The following is a 17,821-nucleotide window of genomic DNA, read 5'->3' as shown; positions in this document are numbered from 1 at the left end:
ACCTATTTATCATCTTTGAGAGATCCAAACCTGTCCTCCCCACACAGAAAAGGCACTTTTTGCACGGGCACTCCAAGCTTGAGCCCTTAACAAAATAATCTGGGATACACAGGACCCTTCTGTGACCCAGTTATTTCTGAATTGTCTACTATACTATGGTTTTATTTGGGGTGTGCTGCACATACACGGTAGTTCTGAAAAGTAAACTGTGGGACCACATAGGACTTGTTATCGGCATGAGATATGCCAGAAGCAGCAGAGTTATCCAGCTTAATAATGTGAAAAACACTGAATTTGAGCATCCAGATAGCAAGACAGATGCTGTGTTGATGCCAGCGACTTTAAAAAAACCCAAACAACAAAAAAATCAAAAAACATTCCAAACCCCTCAAACCCCCCACACCCTGGGGACAAAATTTTTTGCAGGTGTAATTCAACTAAAATCAGCAGAATTAAGGCAAGGAATTTGCAATTCCCAGAGTGGTATTCGCTACGAATAACATGAAGAGAGAAACACAGCAGTTGTGATAACACAGCAGGCTCTCTTGTTTATGAGCGACATAATTCACACACCTCAGCAACTGGCCCTGGTATAAGAGAGGTTCTGGGAGGAATTTGGCAGTAACAAGCCTGTCATCCCACAGACCAGCAAGAAAATACTACAGATTTGGAGGTTGATGTGACACAGTTTCGTGGTTCACCTGCTGATTTCTACTGAGTCACTTCTAGCATCACCCTATTAAAACCAAGTTGCACACTCTTAGCCCTCTCGCTCAGGTGATGGGGACTGACCAGGTGGCACTAGCAATGCTAGAAAAGGCTTGGGATATCTTCCAGAATGGAGACGGTGACTGTAGTGCCCAAGCTGTGAGACTGGGGTTTTGGTAGAGGCTCCTCTGTAAGAAATGAATAGTCCAAGCTCAAACTCATCTCCGATTTCAGAGAAGAGCAGAACCTTTGGAAAGAAATGAAAGAGTAGGTGATGCTTCCCTACCCTCCTCGGGAGTGCTTACAGAGCTGCATGTCCCAGGTGAAAACAAGCCATGCCCCTGTCCTCAGCAACATCACCAACAAAACTGGGACCACGCTGGTTGGACCGGTCACAGCATGCATGAAATCAGGTGAGATGTTTAATTACCTTGCCTTCCCTGACACATGATAAATTAGTCCAGGCATCCCAGTGCGATACATTAAACAAACTATGCTCACAATTAGTTGACAGCAGCAGTGACATGAGATATTAAGCCAAGTTTAATTGTCACCTTGTCAAAAGGGCATGAACTGAAGTTATTTTTACCTCCTTTTGTCCACTGTGTTTATTTGATTCCCTAACTATAGTATGCCATTACTGCAGCCACAAAGGGCTTTTTGAAAACCATCAGGATCCCGCTGAAGGATGTCTATAACAATACATAAATTGACTTCTATTTTGAGTCAATATTAAGAGTTTATCTAAAGTAAACATTAATTCCGTCTTCCCTATAATCAGCATCCCTCCCAGAAATACACACTGTTATTCTGAACCTAAAAATAAGCTAGTGACTTCATGCATTGGCCGCTTATGCTCAGTCTTCCCACCCTATATAAAACAAGCAGAGGACCCATGCTGTCCCTGAAAGTCACCCCCACCTTCTGCCTCTTTAAAAACTTATTTCCACAGAGACCCTGATGCACAAGCCCTGGCAAGGGACAGCAAAGACAAACTGAAACACTTCAGAAAAAATTGCACATACCAAAAAAAAAAAATGAAAAAAATATCGCAGCATATAGAAGAGGGGCTGAGCAGACCACCTGTACAAGGTGACGCTGCTGCCACCCAGCAGCGCTGTGCCACGCAGTGCTCCTGCCCAGAGGATGCTGCTGGCTCCGCCAGAACTTCTGGCTCGCCCTGCCAGCTTATCGAGGTATCCACGTGCCCCCCATCCAGGAGGCGCGAGGCTCAGTCCAGCTCTCCAAGCAAAAAGGCTGTCTCTAATCACTAAACTTGTTTTTTTAAAAGGTGGTTTCGCACCACCACGAGTAACTTAAGGCAGGATTATCTGCCCGTGCTTGAAAGCCTGAACACAGCTGGTCCTACACACGGCCGTGTGCAGCAATGCTACACAGCAACCACGCGCCTCCTTGTAAGGCCTTCTTCATGCTGGCCTTGCCAAGAGTGCATTCTCCCCTCTTCTTCTATTACTGTGTTAAGCAAGTAACAGTAAGAAAAACCCAAACCAAAACATTAAAATCCCCTACAGCTGTCAGTCAGACAGGCCCACAGAGAAAGGCACGGCCCCATTCCCAGGACTGGCACAGCAGTTTTGTGTTTACGCACTGGCTGAACAAGGAGAGTTCTGTAAGACCAGCACAACTTCCACAGTATTTTTAGGTAGCATGGGGATATCCTCATCCTGAGGAAAAGTACAGGCAACCGGGATCTCTCCTGCTCGCCCTGTGTTTATAGCAACTTCTCCCTGGTCCATTCTAGAAGTGAGGTCCCACCACGGCAGAACCTGCGTAAAATACTGAGACACTCTGCTTCACCTGAAACTGTGTAACACCCTGAGAATCATCACCTCCTGAACGTGCTACCCGAAGCTGAGGGGGAAAAACCCCACACTTAACCAAGCCAGACATCTCCTGTACTGAATTTGTGGCTGGATCAGGTTTGAATTCAGTGAGTAACAGCACTGGAATCTGGGGGCTGAAGCATGCTGTGCTTTAAATAATGAGCAGATAACTGGCCATGGCTGCAGGGCTTCAAGGTGAGGACAGTCTCTTTCCATGTGTAAACACTTTTCAGGGAAGTCAAAGCTGGAATTCAGTGTGAAAAGCAAAACATTCGCTCTCTGAAGATAGCTCAGCCTATTACTATTCTCAGTACTGTAAAGAAAGACAAGGAAGACTCTAGTCTTTCACCTCTTTCCTCCTCTCTCTTTTTTTTTTTTTTTTTTTTTTTTTTTAGCCACTTATTAAAATTCTAAAAGAACCATATAGCTCTGCTCCTAGCCTAGGCTATGAGGAAGGGAAATAACCTCCATTATTTTTAAGGCACACTACTCTGTATATTATAAGCCCTAGACAGCCATCACAACAACATACACCAGTAAGAATTGTTGCATTGGCTATGTCTTGGTTTTGTATTGTTTGCAATTTATCTATTTCAAGCTTTTAAACCATCTCCAGTGGGCTTTTTCACTTCTGGGCCTAGGGAAGCACCACCCGTTTTGTTAAGGGATAAAGGAAAGCCTATCATTTTCAATCCTGCAGTTCATTTCCAGAAAAATTTGCTGCATCAGCAAGGACGATAATTTGGTAGGATCCATAAAGATATATATAGATGCATAAGTGAACCAGAATATCCAGTTACATTAACACAGGATATTCCATTCCAGCAATTCTCACGTCTTGGAGCACACAATCTCATGGCCAGTGGGGAGGTCTGCTTCTGGGCAGCTTGTGCCTGCTCACAACCGATGGCTTCTACCCCCTCCCACAATGGGTGATCAGCTGCGAGAGCAGCCACAGCGTTGGTCAGAGACACAGCCAACGTGGTAAACTCACAACTTCAGCACAAAGCCAGAAATATATTTAATACTTCTCATCTGATCTGCCATGATGAACCTTAAATCTCAAATAACTACTCTGTACCTACTTCTTTCCTCATTTAGATACTCATTCTTAGTTTCCCATTTCAGCTGTTTCTCCAGAGCTTGTGGCTTGAGTGAGAAAGACTGGCAGGACTCGGCAGAACCAGGAACTTACAGTTCAGGAACCACAGAGCTCATGTCATGTTGGCTGCACAGAGAGAAGCCTGTTCTAAATTCATACGTGCTGTTTGTTTGATCATTTTGATTAATTTGCAAAAGATATACTACCGCCTCAACCAAGTTAGAAACTGTCTAAGTGCTTCCCCTGCTCCAATAAAGCTGGACGATGCTTAATGCAGCTAAATTCAACAGCTATTTTTCTTGCAGACATCAGCACTATAACAAGTAGGAATCACAGATCTAAACAAGAAGGCTAAATACTTTCTTGGACCACTGAAGTTTCCAAAATATAAACAGTGGCAAAGATTACAGCATACACTCTGCTATTCATCCCTTTTCCTTTCGGTGAAGTTAAACGCTTACAGAAATGCTGGAAATTCAAGCCTTCCAGCCACAAAGAGAGGCTGGTACAGCTCAGCAGGCAGAGATGTCGGTGCCGCAGGTGTGCCAACCTGCTCTGACATCAGCCCCCAGGGTGCCCCCCACACCCTGGTCCTGCTCAGCCCCCAGGGCCGCGCGGGCCTTGGTCTCTGTACCTGCCAAACCAAAGCGGATCTGCTCACAGCAAGGCGCCTCATTAGAAACCCACCACCTCGTCCTTTTGCCCAAGGGCCCCCAGGTGATGACGGGACCTGGGCTGTTCTGGAAGCTGCAACCAAGAGAGGCAAGTCAAGTGTTAGAGCAGATGTCTGCACCGCACCTGTACCTCCATCACTGCCCGCTGCTGCACCGTGATGTGCACGCAGGGCCGTCAGGTAACACGGTGTTACCGCGGGCTTAATCACCGCTCCTCTGAAATGTCACCTGGTATTAAGCGGCAACTGCATGACATAATAGCTGTCACGGTTCTACAACTGAAAAAAATCTCTAGAGACATGTTACTTGGAGTCAACATGCCTTCGAGATCACTGTAACACATCCGAGAAATGAACTCAGTGTTAACAAAGGAAGACTAGAACTGGTGTAACCGGGAGCCTGTGAGAGAAGAAAGTATTAAAGGTGGCATCTCCTAGATCATAGACACAATGTGCAATAACATGCAACTTCATGCCTACTTCTGTTCTAGCATCTCTAGTTTGCAGCATTATGAATATACACAACCAAATAAGAGTTTGAAAATTCCACGCTAGCAATGCTTTTGAAGACCAGTGTCTAGGAACAGCCATGAGGATTCTTATATAGCTGCGTCTGGATATTCCACGCACTGAGGAGAGGCTGCCAGTTTTTGATCATCCTGATGTGCAAATGAAAACCAAATTTCTCTATTTAACAAACTCCATAGAGGGAAAATAAATATTTTCCGTAGCACACATGGATGGACAATAAGATTGTATGCAAGACTTACAAAATGAAATCAATCATCTCAGTATTCACCCTACTTTTCGGAGAATCTGGAATCCTTATTTTAGAGGAGAGAACCAGATGCCACATACTATGTAGGAGAGAAAACACATTTTAGTATAGCTTACAGAAAGAGGGACCATAAATGGCAGAACTGGAAGTTGGATGGATTTACAGATAACGTTTCATAAAATGTTTGACATAGTATGTTGCCAATAAACATCAGCATAGACACTGAAATAATACAGGTATTTTTCATTTAAATTCACAATGTTTAATCCTTAGGACACTAGAGGACGCTTGATAAACATCTGAAGTCTTATCTTTATATGCACACTTTTTTTCTATGCATGTGTGTATGAGTCCATAAAATGATAAATACGATGTACACTGCATCTCAGACTAGGGGAAAGTTCAACATAAGACAGTCCAAATAAAAGATGCTGCTGCAAAAGAATGTAACAATCTGATCTGAACAAGCTTGGGATCCTCCAACCTTTGCTAAAAAGGCAGCCAAAACGTTGACACAGCCTTTGGCTTTTAGCTACATGTGTCTAAACAAGGCTATTTTATAATCAGAAATATTTGTGGCCTGGAGTGTATTAGTTTATAGTCACACTGGCACTACTTGCATTATTCTATGACACTCCAACAACAAAAATCACTAGTCAAAGTGAAGCTTTCATTTTCCTGCTCTCACCCTAACTAATTTCCTTTATTTAAACTCTAAAACAATGTCTTATTTATATATTCTCTTTAAAAAAAAATCTAGCAGCAGTTAAAATTTCAGTCTGAAAAAACTCTTGTACTTAACACACTTTCCCATTATGTTAAGGAATAGTTATGCGATTGCCTATGAGTTATATATGGAAGAGAAAAAAAATATTTTTTTCAAAAAGTGAATTTGGGGAGTGGTTATCTGATTTTAGCTTAAAATAAAGAATCAAAGATAACTCTATAATCCCCCTTGCATTCTTTTTTAGGTCACTTAAGGGAAAAAAAAATACTTACTCCATCCAATGTTGTATGAGTATTACACAGATTATTCCAGTTTGCTCTGCTGGACTTAGGTCACGCTTGACAAAGAACAGTCTGTAAGTAGTATCTTTCATGGAGAGGGAAAAGAACAAAACCAGAAAACGTGAAAAATAGCCTATTTGTGAGGACAAGAGAACTGTAAGCAATCATAGTGATACTGTCAAAATAACAGATCCCTGTATTTAATTTCCCAAAGCCTAAGACAACATATACCATACGTGGAAACCTGAAACTCAAATCATGTTTTAGATTGCTGTAATGACAGTGATAGCAAAGTCCTACAAATCCTCAGCCAGGCACGAAAGGAACATGCATTTTTCAGAGCCAAATGCACCCATGTCAAGTCTGGTCCAGGCTGCGGCTGTGTCAGGCAGCACGCCGGAGGATGCCATCCTGCTCCGCAACAGAAGTAAAGAGGTCTCGTAAGTGAAACCATTACGAAGAGTATCGGTCTTTTAAACCAAATACAATACATTTGATGTTTGATAAATGGAAAGAGCTCAGAAAAAAACTCACCTAAACCCTCCCAAAGCTACAAATAATAAAGCAGCAAAAAAATGGCAAGATTTTGCCAGAGACAAGGCAGTGGGAAATAAAGATGTAACTCTGGACCCTTAACTATCAAAGGCAAGCCATGTCCCTTCAGATCATGAGCAGTAATTTAAAACCAGACGTATTCTTGAGACAGCTAGCAGCCAGAATAGACCCTAGAGCACTCAAATTGTTGCACCTTCTCCCAGCTTCATTAGGATACAAAACTGCACAAAAAAAAAAAAATCAGGTTTTTTATTTCTTTTCCTGCAGATGACAAAAAAGGTGAATCCCAGCCCATTTGGGACCCATCCACCCAACCCGCCTCTGCCCTCCAACCCCAAAAAATACCCCCAAACCAAAATAAAACCCAACGGTATCAAACATCCTACATGTCACTGGCGTGTACTTATTGTTTTGGAGTCACAAATATTAGGCTGCTCTCTGTGCCCTGACCTGAGGGTAAACTAACTGGACAGGACATGGAAAACCACTGGACATGACAAGAGAAATAGCTGAACTTGACAGGGAACAGTCTGAGAAGCTGCTAAAAAGGGCAGTGTTGTTTATGAGGAATTGCTGGATCTAACAGATGGTTATGGGGGAAAGATTAGCAGTTATGGGAGAGTTATGCAGAAAAGGCTGAACTCCATAGGTGATCAGAAGTGAATACTGGGGATGCAGAGTCTTGAAATGCCAACAACGTTGAGGTAATCGCAAATATCACAGGAGGAAGCTAAGATTATCTAGACAACTGTGTGAGAAATACTGAAATGGGGTACACAGAAACAGAAAATTCCGGGTAGTGCCCTTGGGCACAAGAGCTGAAGCTGGACAACAAATCAAATCTGTCACTCTGGACCACTGCACACAAGCCAAACCTGCTTCTGCAGTCAGGAGGACCCCCTATTATCCTTGGCTAACAGGACAGCACCCAGAGGAACAGACTGAGCATCCTTGTAGCAGGATGAAGGTTCTAGGCCTGACATTATCTGCAACTAACACCTCCTAACAGTATGCAGAAGAATCTTTCAGGCAGGCAGTATATTTAGGCAGCCTGCTTATGTTCAGAGATGAGCTATTCAGAGGATTGCTGCTCCTATAAAACTTCTAAAACTTACCTTCATGGAGGACTGATCACCTTGAACCATCCTGGCAAATGAGCACATGCAGTACAGATGACAGTTATTGATAAATATCAAAGTAGGTGGAGAACGAGTTCAGTTCATCCATACTTGCATATCGCTTCAGAGGAACACAACTTACATGCCAAAATGACCAGGCAGGCATTACTTAAAAGAACAAAAATAGATAATTCAAAACTTTTACAACGCAAACTTCCCTACTCGCTATATTCTCACACCAGCTTTTCAGCTCACCATGTGTCTGTTCCACAGGTTGTGACCACTTGAAAATTTGAAGGTCTCCACTGACTTCTTACAGTTCGATGTACCTGAATAGCTCTTCTTATGAGAGGGATTTCAGCCTGGAAATTTCTCAGCAAAGGATGTCTCAAACAGGAATAAGAACAAAACCGGTGGATCCGTTCAAAAGAAAAAGTCACCCCAAGGAAGTTCCAAAATTATACAGTAAATAAACTTTATTTCATCTCAGCTCTTGTCAGATTAGTCCTGTCAACAGTCACAGATCAGCATATGATACAGTTATGTATTAAGTATTTACAATTTACAGTAACGTACTTTTTATCCAGAAAATATAAGTACAAAAGCTAGGAGTAAACAAATGAGGTACTGCAATTTGGATTTATTGTAGGCAAAAGCATATAGAAGTGACCTTTAGCAAACAATCGTAAGATCAGATTGGGAAAGAGTAGTCATCAAGAGTGCCTAGTTCATCAGGAAAATCACCTCAACCGCTACCCATCCAAAAATGTATTGCACAATTCATTCAAAAATAAAAAAATAAATAGAAGAAACAAACCATTTATTTCAACTCTTAAAAAACACCCAGTAAAGCCTGTATAGAGATACAGTAGTGGGCAATTCCTTCCTAGGATAAAGTCTTTTCTCTCCTTTAAAAAAATAACCTTTAACACAAAATAGAAGACAGTGTTCAATAGAAGAGAAAAAAAGACTCATCACCAAATAACCCCTGATTAGCGTTTCTTGTCAAGGCAGTTTTATCTATATTCATGGTCCAAAGGTGTCACTGAGTTTTGGTTCTTGCTATTCCATTTGTGACCGTGAATAACAGCTTTTCTTCTTGTCCCTTCTCAAGGGACAACAACAGAGATATAAACATACTTCTAAGCAGCAGTGTCATGAGACATTCTCGTCGCAATTTCTTCAAGATGGTCGTAGCCATGACTGGAAGAAGGAAAAGTTAGAACAAATGAACAAATGTGACATTATTGAGAGCAACTTAGAAGCATTTAATATTAAAATCATGACGACATTACTGTTTATTGATAGGAATAGGAGATGGAGAATTTCAGCTAAGTCAAATTGCCAAATTATTAACTGATTTTGAGCAAGTAATTCCATTCCAGTATCTGCAAAACAGTTGAGAAACTGTGATGAAAATAAAATAAACTGTAGAAAAACAGTCCAGAGTCTCACTGGAAATAGACAGTCTACCATACTGTTGCATCTTAACCCAATGAAAAACAACAATGTCCTCTCTGCCTGAGGCTTATCATCAAAATTGAAACGATGAAGTAAAATTCTGGGGCTAACAAAAAGCCTCCTCTACCAGGCAAATACTTACTGCTTTGAAGTCAGCATAATCTAAATTTCTCAGTTATATACATGCAAGAATATTATCCCATTTGCTGACTATCTACTGACATAAGTCACCAAAAATATTTGGGATACAGTAAGAAACTACAATCCAATAATGAAGTCGGAGGTTTCCATACATATTAGCTTAAGTTATGAAAGTGTAACAGGAAACAGCTGACATTAGGGTCAAAATCAAGCCCTTCTGTGATATGTTTCAAATGCAGCTGAGAACACCTGAACTTTTTACACGAGCACTACAGACAGCATGACGCAAACTTAAGTTCCAAACATGCTTTTTGCAACAGTGTTGTAAATAGCTTTGCCCTATCATTACCAACAGTTCACTTATTTTGAACAGAGGGCTAGAAAAAACAGTTGCTGATTTTGTCAAGAAGTGATCAAGGCTAGGAGGCAAACAGTCCAAACTCTATTGCGCTTTAAGTGCAATAAAGTGCATCTGCTATTGTATTCAAAAGTTCAAAAGAACACAAAATCAAGTGGAAACCATGACTGCTTGCTAAGATGAGGAGATTTTTTCCTTTGAAACAGATATTATTCTGTACTGAAGGCTAAATTTGCATGGCTGCAAGAGAGAAAGATAGCCTGTCTACTGCATCGTGATAACCGGCAATGGAAACCACCACAGTTAATCCATTTTGCTCCATTTTGCCCCAGCAGTGGTGCGTGCCGACCGCATGGCATTTCAGCTGACAGACAGCGATTGCTTAACACCCCCTGAATCGCTTCCCGGCAACTGTGCAAAGGTTTCCAGTTGCAAAGCAGGAAAAGGAAAGCTGGGCTGACCTTACCCCTGTAGAATTCATCTGAAGAGTTTATTAAATATCATGCACCACTAATGACTCAAATTATCAAGTTTTTTATAAACTTATCAAGTTTTACCTTTGTATTTCCACAGCCCTCCTCTCTCAACTGCTGCTGCTCGTGTGTTGCTTGTTTAGCTCGGCTAGTCTGATGCAACCTGCATCTTTAGGCCTAAATCAGCTGTTTCTTTTCTGTAATGCTACAAATAGCGTTACAGATTCATAATGGAAGTAGCTTAATAAAACCTGAAAAAGCACACAATAAACTGAGTGCGTAAAGCTCCCCACATTTTTCTTCCTGATCTCTCTGCTCTAGCTTCTCTTGATACCACATACTATGATTTGGAAAGGTACTGATGTTTAAATGCAACCATACCCAAATTCCTCTAAAAAAATATTTCATCAATTGTTTATTAGAATAATCCGTTCTCTTATGTTTTAGATATAATAATTCATTTCAGGCAATACAGTATGTATGTCCCATAAATATGATTTATTTGCTTATTCAAAAAAGATGCCCAGAAAGTGAAAAAAGACAAAACAAAGCCAAGCACAATAAAATTCAATTACATATTAATTGATTTAAAATCTGATTTGGTTTTTTTCCTACCAAAAAAAAATAATCTCTGTAGCTCAACCAACATTTGAAATTATGCTTATAACTCTGAAAGATTGGTTTTGAATCTTTGAAATTTGTTTACCATTTTTAAACTTGGCTTTTTAAAACAAAACATGATTAAGAGTAGGACAAAGTTATCATACACATGCAGAACAAAAAAATTTATTTTTTTTTAAACAAAAAGAAGCAGGCAAGAAAAAAAAAGGCAGAAGAACAATTAATCTCAGACTACAAGTTTAATCTTTAAATAAAACAAGTATGTATTAGGCTTCACTCACCCACATGCTAACTAAGCACAGACTGATGGGATATTCAGAAGATACCACTGCGAGGTGAGGCAAACTACAAAGCCAGGAAGAAAACAGCTTATTGGACTACTTGGTTAACAGTGTAGATGAGAACTCTGTGGACATCTACTGCCTATGGATGAGACTGCTGTAGTTAGATCACAATAACTACGTAATAAATGCTAGATTAGTGAAGGTGATAAACGTGCTAGATCAATGTATTGACCTATGGATTGGTTAAAAAGTTTTCAAAAACCTGTTAAACATATGCCCACTAAGAGGGTAAACAGTTACTCACAGATACTTAGTACTACACACATTTAGTCAATGAACAATTTACACAATATTAGTTATAGATGTTTTGGCTATAAACTAAAATACAGAAACAACAAAGATTTATGTTGACAAAGCATATTTAAATTGTAGTTCAGAACTTTATTGCTCATGAGATCTAAATACTGGATATTTTCAAACATCAGCATCGCTTCAGTACTAAGCATGGAGATACACTACTGCCATGTTAGTAAAAACCAAAAATCAAGCATATTTTTTGACTGAATAGTTTATGAAGATCCCTCCAACTTTTTACTCCTGAAGAGAATTACAAAACAATCGCCCCCAAAATAATTTGTGCTTCAGTAAACAAACTTTGTAACTTTGAAAGCAAAGAAAAAAAATACTACTAAAACTTCCATAATATGCCCTATTATTTCAGTTTCCATTAGAAGTCCAATGTAATCTCTTTGTGGATTTCAAAAGGAGAAAATTCCTAGGCTAGAGCTGAGCCAGGAAAGGACTGCTACGTGAAACCCAAGAAGTTTTCCATCAGGACATGAAGCTCTTTGAATGACAATACTCTTAACAATCAAAGCACTTGCAGCCTGCAAAAATGTCACTGTATCTTGTAGCCAAAATTTAAATATCAAGGACCAAAATTTGTTGGATGAATTTGAATTTTATTTAGTATCAGAAATTGTGAATGTCTGCTTTAGGAAGACCAGGTTTAAAATATCAGTAAGCTGAAGAGACTGCAAAATAAGGTCCACCTCTCTAACCTCACTTTTGGCCAACAGAGAACTTAAAATGTTTCCTAGATAGTATTCTAGCTTGCCTTTTAAAAAAAACAAACCAAAAAAAAGGCACCAGCTTTCTACTTGAAGGTCAGAAAGAGAGAGCATCAACAGAAAATCATGTCTGGGATGCATGACAGTTATTGGAGCTGCAGTACTATCAGCATTTATATAATTCTAAAATTATTTTAAATATTTAAGATTGCAAGACACTCAAACTGACTGAGTGTACAGGGAAACACTGAACTTTTAACACTTTCCTCAAAGCTGGTATTTCAAGCGGAAGAAATAGATTTTTTTTTTTTTAAATTTGTTACAATGGATCAAAAGGACTTTAATGTAACCACTTCAGCTGAAATGTAAGAATTTTTATTTTATTCTGTTTCTGCAAGTGCTAAATAAATATATATTCAAGGCCAGTGAAAGAAATAGAACACAATTCTTCCTCTCACTTTAATTCCTACATATTTCACTCAGCTGACCCACAAAGAGAGGGATTTGACTCCAGATACAATGTAGAGAAGACTATTATTGCAGTTTTTACCTTAATGAAAAATAGCTCCAATACATAAAATAGTAATACCAAAGAAATGTTTGTACTTGTATATTCTTCCTCTCTTTTGGGTCCGCTTCTCAAACACAAATTCGCCTTTCTGGTAAATAGACCAGCTGGTAAATAACAAGCAACTGTCACATAATAAGAAGTGTATTGAAACAAAACCAAAGTCCTTAAGACACTTTTTTTTGACCTGTTCTGACCCAGACTGAACCTGATGTATTTTGATGTTTTTTAAGTACAAAAATAAAGCAGGCTCTTAAAAAACACAACCACAAACCCCCAATCTTGTTAGGATAGTCACTTAAGACATAAAGTGTACATATCCCACTTCAAACACACGTATCCCAGGTGACTGAGGTAATCAGTTTTCTATTCTACAAGCCAAATGGCTCTTAGTTTTGCCACAGATTTTATCTCATGGCTGAAAAACATCTCGAGATATTTTTCAAGAAAACTGGTATGACTCCACAGAAACTTCTGAATTTAAGAAACTAATTTTGTGTCAGATTCATTTTTTGATTAGAAAATGAATCTGCAGAATAGCAGTGACAACTGAACCTGCTTTGTGCTGTTGTATGCACAGTTATCAGAAACATAGCTTCAATGATGATAAGAAATACTAGTTAAGAAAATATGCTTGCTTTTTTTCTCATTTTTGCTATATACTCAAACCTACAGCTGGAATTTAACATCCCACTGAAGAAGAGGAAAGGAGGAAGAAAAGGAGTTCTCTTGAATGTGGACACAGAGAAAAGCAGACTTAAAAGAAAGTTTCTATTTCCTTATTCTTGCAACCTAACCTCTTGCATAAATTTGGTTTACTTATATGACTTACCAACGGTCGAGCATCTTCTCGTTCTAGTATCTTCTGAGTCTGATCTGCTGGGAATTTCAGCACTGTTGTTATAACCTTGGCCATTGTCTAAAAAGAAACAGGTATTCTTTAAGTAATACAACGCACTAAAATGCTTTGTAATATTTTAAAACACATTTCATTTAAGACGACTGGATACTATTTTCAGTAATGTCAAATGAGTAATTACATTGTATATGCATGACATTATGCAAATTACATGAAAACCATGAAGCGTCTTCATTTCACATTGTCTCAAACTCCAGCTACTGTAAGACTATGTAAGTTGTAAGCTCTGTGTTATCCATGCTCTAACAACTGGTCCATTAATAAGACAATGTGCTGTTACAAATACTGCTCCTACCACATTTGTTCTCAGCGTGGCCTTTCTGAAAAGCACATTTCAGGTGAATGGCACCCGAGAGCGATTCAACTATACGGATTCAACTATATTTGCACCATCTGAATGTTTTGTAAAGAAATTAAACACTGAGAAAGTGGATCTAAATGTCAGATGTGGAACTCCAGTTGTGTAAATATTTTTAGCGGGTATACAGTAACCCCGTATTTAAATAGTGAATATTTAAACATCTTCAGACAGAAGATGCAAGAGTAACAAATCTCTGTGCAAAACAGGCAATGATTATTATTTCCATTTTATAAACAGATGAGTGGGAAACTCCAAAAGGCACAAAACAAGGTCCAGGTGACTTTTGCAGGAAAGGTCAAACAACTGCAGTGCAGCTCAGCACCAAGGTGATTGCTACAAAAGCAGTAACTGCTGCTCTTAAAGAATGTGGATGAGATAAGATTGCTCCTCTCAGTGTCTGCTGTTTATTACCAGTCTCACATGTGGAATGAAGAGGGAGGCCGCAGCAACAAAGCAGTCCTAGGACAAAAATGACTGCAGCTTAAAATGGAGAGGTAAAGCTTTAATGTGCAACAATTGTTTTAGTATATCAATTAATTAGGGATAGAAACCAAGTGAAAGCAAAAGAAACTAAACCCCGTTGAACACTTTCAGCTCAAAAACATTAACGTACCAATAGTTCCTATAATTAAGTAGGAAGTGCCTCTACTGCAGTTCCCAGATATACAAAGGAATGTGCTCAATGCTACAGACTAACATCACACTTTAATAACTTCTTTTGCCAAAAGCCTCATCACATTTATTTAGGGCTAAACAATTAGAAAGCACTGAGCTTACAATCTATTCAAACTCATTTTGACAGTGTTATCAAGGAAGTCCTCTCAACCATTTTCTACAGGACACAATGGCATGCAAATTTTAAAGAAAAAAACAGCTAACACTTGCAGGTACTCCGTGAAAGCATAGATATGTAAGTGCCAACTTAAATAGGGGCTATCTAAAACCTTCTTTCCTGAAAACATCGATTTTGTAATTTATCACTAGCAATGACTTGAAATTCTCCAAGTTTTTGATGTCACAAGGGAGATTTCTGAAGCAGAATTATTCAACACTATTCACAGTTGCATAGTTATAAATCAAAGTTACAAGGATCGCAGAACTTAGGATATTATGTTTAATATAGGCTGACCTTATCACTCTAATAGTCTATTCTGCCACTAAAAAATCCCTAATAACTCTTTAAGTCTGTGAGTAGACACACATACGTTCCTTTCTGTGCATCTCCGTATCTACCTATGGAAAGACCCTAGGGCTTTCCCAAACGTAACAACTAGTTCTGCTTTAAGAGATGAGTTGGCATTCCCATTTCTTTCTACGAGGTTGATGTGTTTAAATATGAAATCTCTGAAAATAATATTTTTACAATGACAATGATCAGCCCCCTTCACAATTCAAGATCTGCTGGTCAAAGGCAGAAACTCCAAAATCAAAGTTTTACCTTTTGTTTTATACCCCTTGTTTTTCTGCAATGCACAAGAGCGTGTCAAGGTGCCAGAAAAAGATCTGCATAAATTTACGATTTCCGACACATGTATTCCATTATATTGTTCCACGCACCTAGCTGTATCAACACACACATTTACTACAGACATACAAAACTTGGACTGATTTTCTGGCCACAGAGCACAATGAGCACCTCCAAACAGCACAGTGAATTTAGAAGTACAGCATCTAGGATTTCTGTGAGACTTAAGATTCAGTATGCAGTACAGCTGGACAGTAAAACTGTTCACGTGTCTGTAGAAAATATTGTTTTCTTTCACCTGGTAGTGTATATACCATTCCAGGTTCAAACATTCTGAATAAAGTGCATGCTTAGAAAAAAGCTGGCAATCTCATTTCATATATCCTGTCAAGGAAGAGGCAAAAAATAAAAAGTTGAATGGGAGGGCAAGCCCGTAAAATCCCCCAGTGAAGACATGCACACCGTGGTCAAACAGTTTACAAAGGATGTGATAGGGCAGGTTACACATTAGGACCAGAATTCCTGACTTTTAAATACCGAACCACTATCAACATTTCTCCTCTGCCTCTACTGCTGTAATACAACTGATACATTCATTAATGTCTCTACTTAATACAATCCCAGGATAATTTACCAGGCTGCATAAATGGCAATCCACCCTAGACAGTTTGCACAGATTCTTCTGAACTACGTTCAATAAAGGAAAAATTATGTCTATAGAGATCACTAACTCCAATGCTGAACCACCTTCAAGACATGGCATATAATTTGCACCATAAAGGGAGAAATGCACAGAGAAAGGCCACCTGAATGATATTACAAGAGAAAATTAGAAAAATTTGCTTTGTCTGGTCCAAGAAAGCAAAAGCTGAGAGAAAGGTATGTCTCTGCTGAGGAGGTAAATCTTGATACAGACCTCTTAACTTGAGGACTGTGTTGTGGAAAAAGTAAAAAATGTATGTTAATACTTTACTAACACACTTAGATTGTGTATTGATTTTATCGATCACATTGTCATTGCTCATGATTTTCCAGTGTAGCAGCATGAAACCAGTTTTCAAGACACAACTCAGTAAATTTTGTGATTATATTATACAATCCCTATGAGAGCAGACACTAAGCTCAGTGTCTTCCAGCAACACATCTAATGGTTGAAAGAAAACCAGCAGATGAAGTCAGCTGGGAAGTACTTATTGAAGCAAAAGTGAAGAGACCAAAGTATCTTCATATTTAGTAAAAATGCCAGCCTTCATTCCATTTTAATTTTCCACTAGTAAATACCAGTTCAGCTACAACCTTGACCATCTAATAATAGAGGACTAGACAATACCAATTAAAAATTGCTAAGAGGTAATCAAATTAGTATAAACATACAATAGAGAGAAATACAAACACATTCAATTTGAACAACACTTGTCATTCTCCCTTAACTATCTACATTTCACTTCCCAAAGCTAAACACTGCAGTCCTTTGACAATTATTTCTGCTGGTTGTTTGCTTAAATATACACTTCCCTTTTCAATCACATCAACTGTCAAACAATGTCTTCTCAAGTTATCATAGGAATGTTATCTTTTCTGATTTATTTTTTCTCCTCCCAGTATTCATTGCTTTTTAGGAGCCAGTGTGCAGGCAATGTTGCAATGGCATCTTCTGGTTAAATACAATGTAATCTCCAGGGTAAATAATCACATATCTATGTCTACAAACACATACGCAAATATAAATGCATAAAACCATAAATTTTGTTATACGTATTTATTCACAAAGCTTTTAATCAAAGCATTTGATTATGCACAGACAGAAGAGAGCTAAAGTCAACTTAGTTTAACACTGATTGCTGTTTGTTGCTGTTATTGAAGAAATCAAGTGCAAATTTTAGTACATCACTGTTAAAAGGGAAAAAGAATATCCTCACAACTAGATAATCCAAAGTTTTGAGGCACGTATAGTAATGTTTTGAAGATCAGTAAGAAACAGCCTTAATGCGTGAAAAAGATGTTTTAGATAAGGTTTTCTTGAATGCAAATTTGCTACGTCCATCAGTTATCTGCAGTAGTCGTCTGCAGCTGTCTCAAGACTTGTTTGAAGCTGAAATATTGCTGACATTTTTTTGCATTCACTCGTCTAAGTCCCTTACAATTCAAGATCATAACATCCAGTAATGTACGTGTTTTTCTTCAATGATTTCACTTGTTTGTTCTTAAAAGTAGGAGTGTCATCCGATGAGCCACAGGCTTGTGATCAGAAGGTAAATAGTGATTCTGGGTTTTCTGGATCAGGGATTTGTATTTTTAATAAAAAAGGAATTAA

The 17,821-nt window shown here is 38.8% G+C and overlaps 1 protein-coding gene across 6 annotated transcripts in view; it reads right to left on the bottom strand.

Annotated features, from left to right (window-relative positions):
* Positions 1-11,130: 11,130 nt before the first annotated feature.
* GOLGA4 (golgin A4) overlaps positions 11,131-17,821 on the bottom strand; it is a 92,618-nt gene continuing 85,927 nt past the window's right edge. For 4 of the 6 annotated variants that reach the window (XM_055707237.1, XM_055707235.1, XM_055707234.1 and 1 more), the window contains 2 exons: positions 13,595-13,681; positions 11,131-11,263 (listed from right to left, as the gene is read on the bottom strand). In XM_055707237.1, coding sequence (XP_055563212.1) covers positions 11,210-11,263; positions 13,595-13,681 — 141 coding nt within the window. In that variant the 3' untranslated portion in view covers positions 11,131-11,209. The remainder of the gene's footprint in view (positions 11,264-13,594; positions 13,682-17,821) is intronic. The other 2 variants (XM_055707238.1, XM_055707239.1) reach the window with 2 other exon arrangements.

This window comes from Falco cherrug, chromosome 4 (genome assembly GCF_023634085.1).
Source record: "Falco cherrug isolate bFalChe1 chromosome 4, bFalChe1.pri, whole genome shotgun sequence".
NCBI classification, from domain to species: Eukaryota; Metazoa; Chordata; class Aves; order Falconiformes; family Falconidae; genus Falco; species Falco cherrug.
This window is presented reverse-complemented; position numbering and strand designations above follow the sequence as displayed.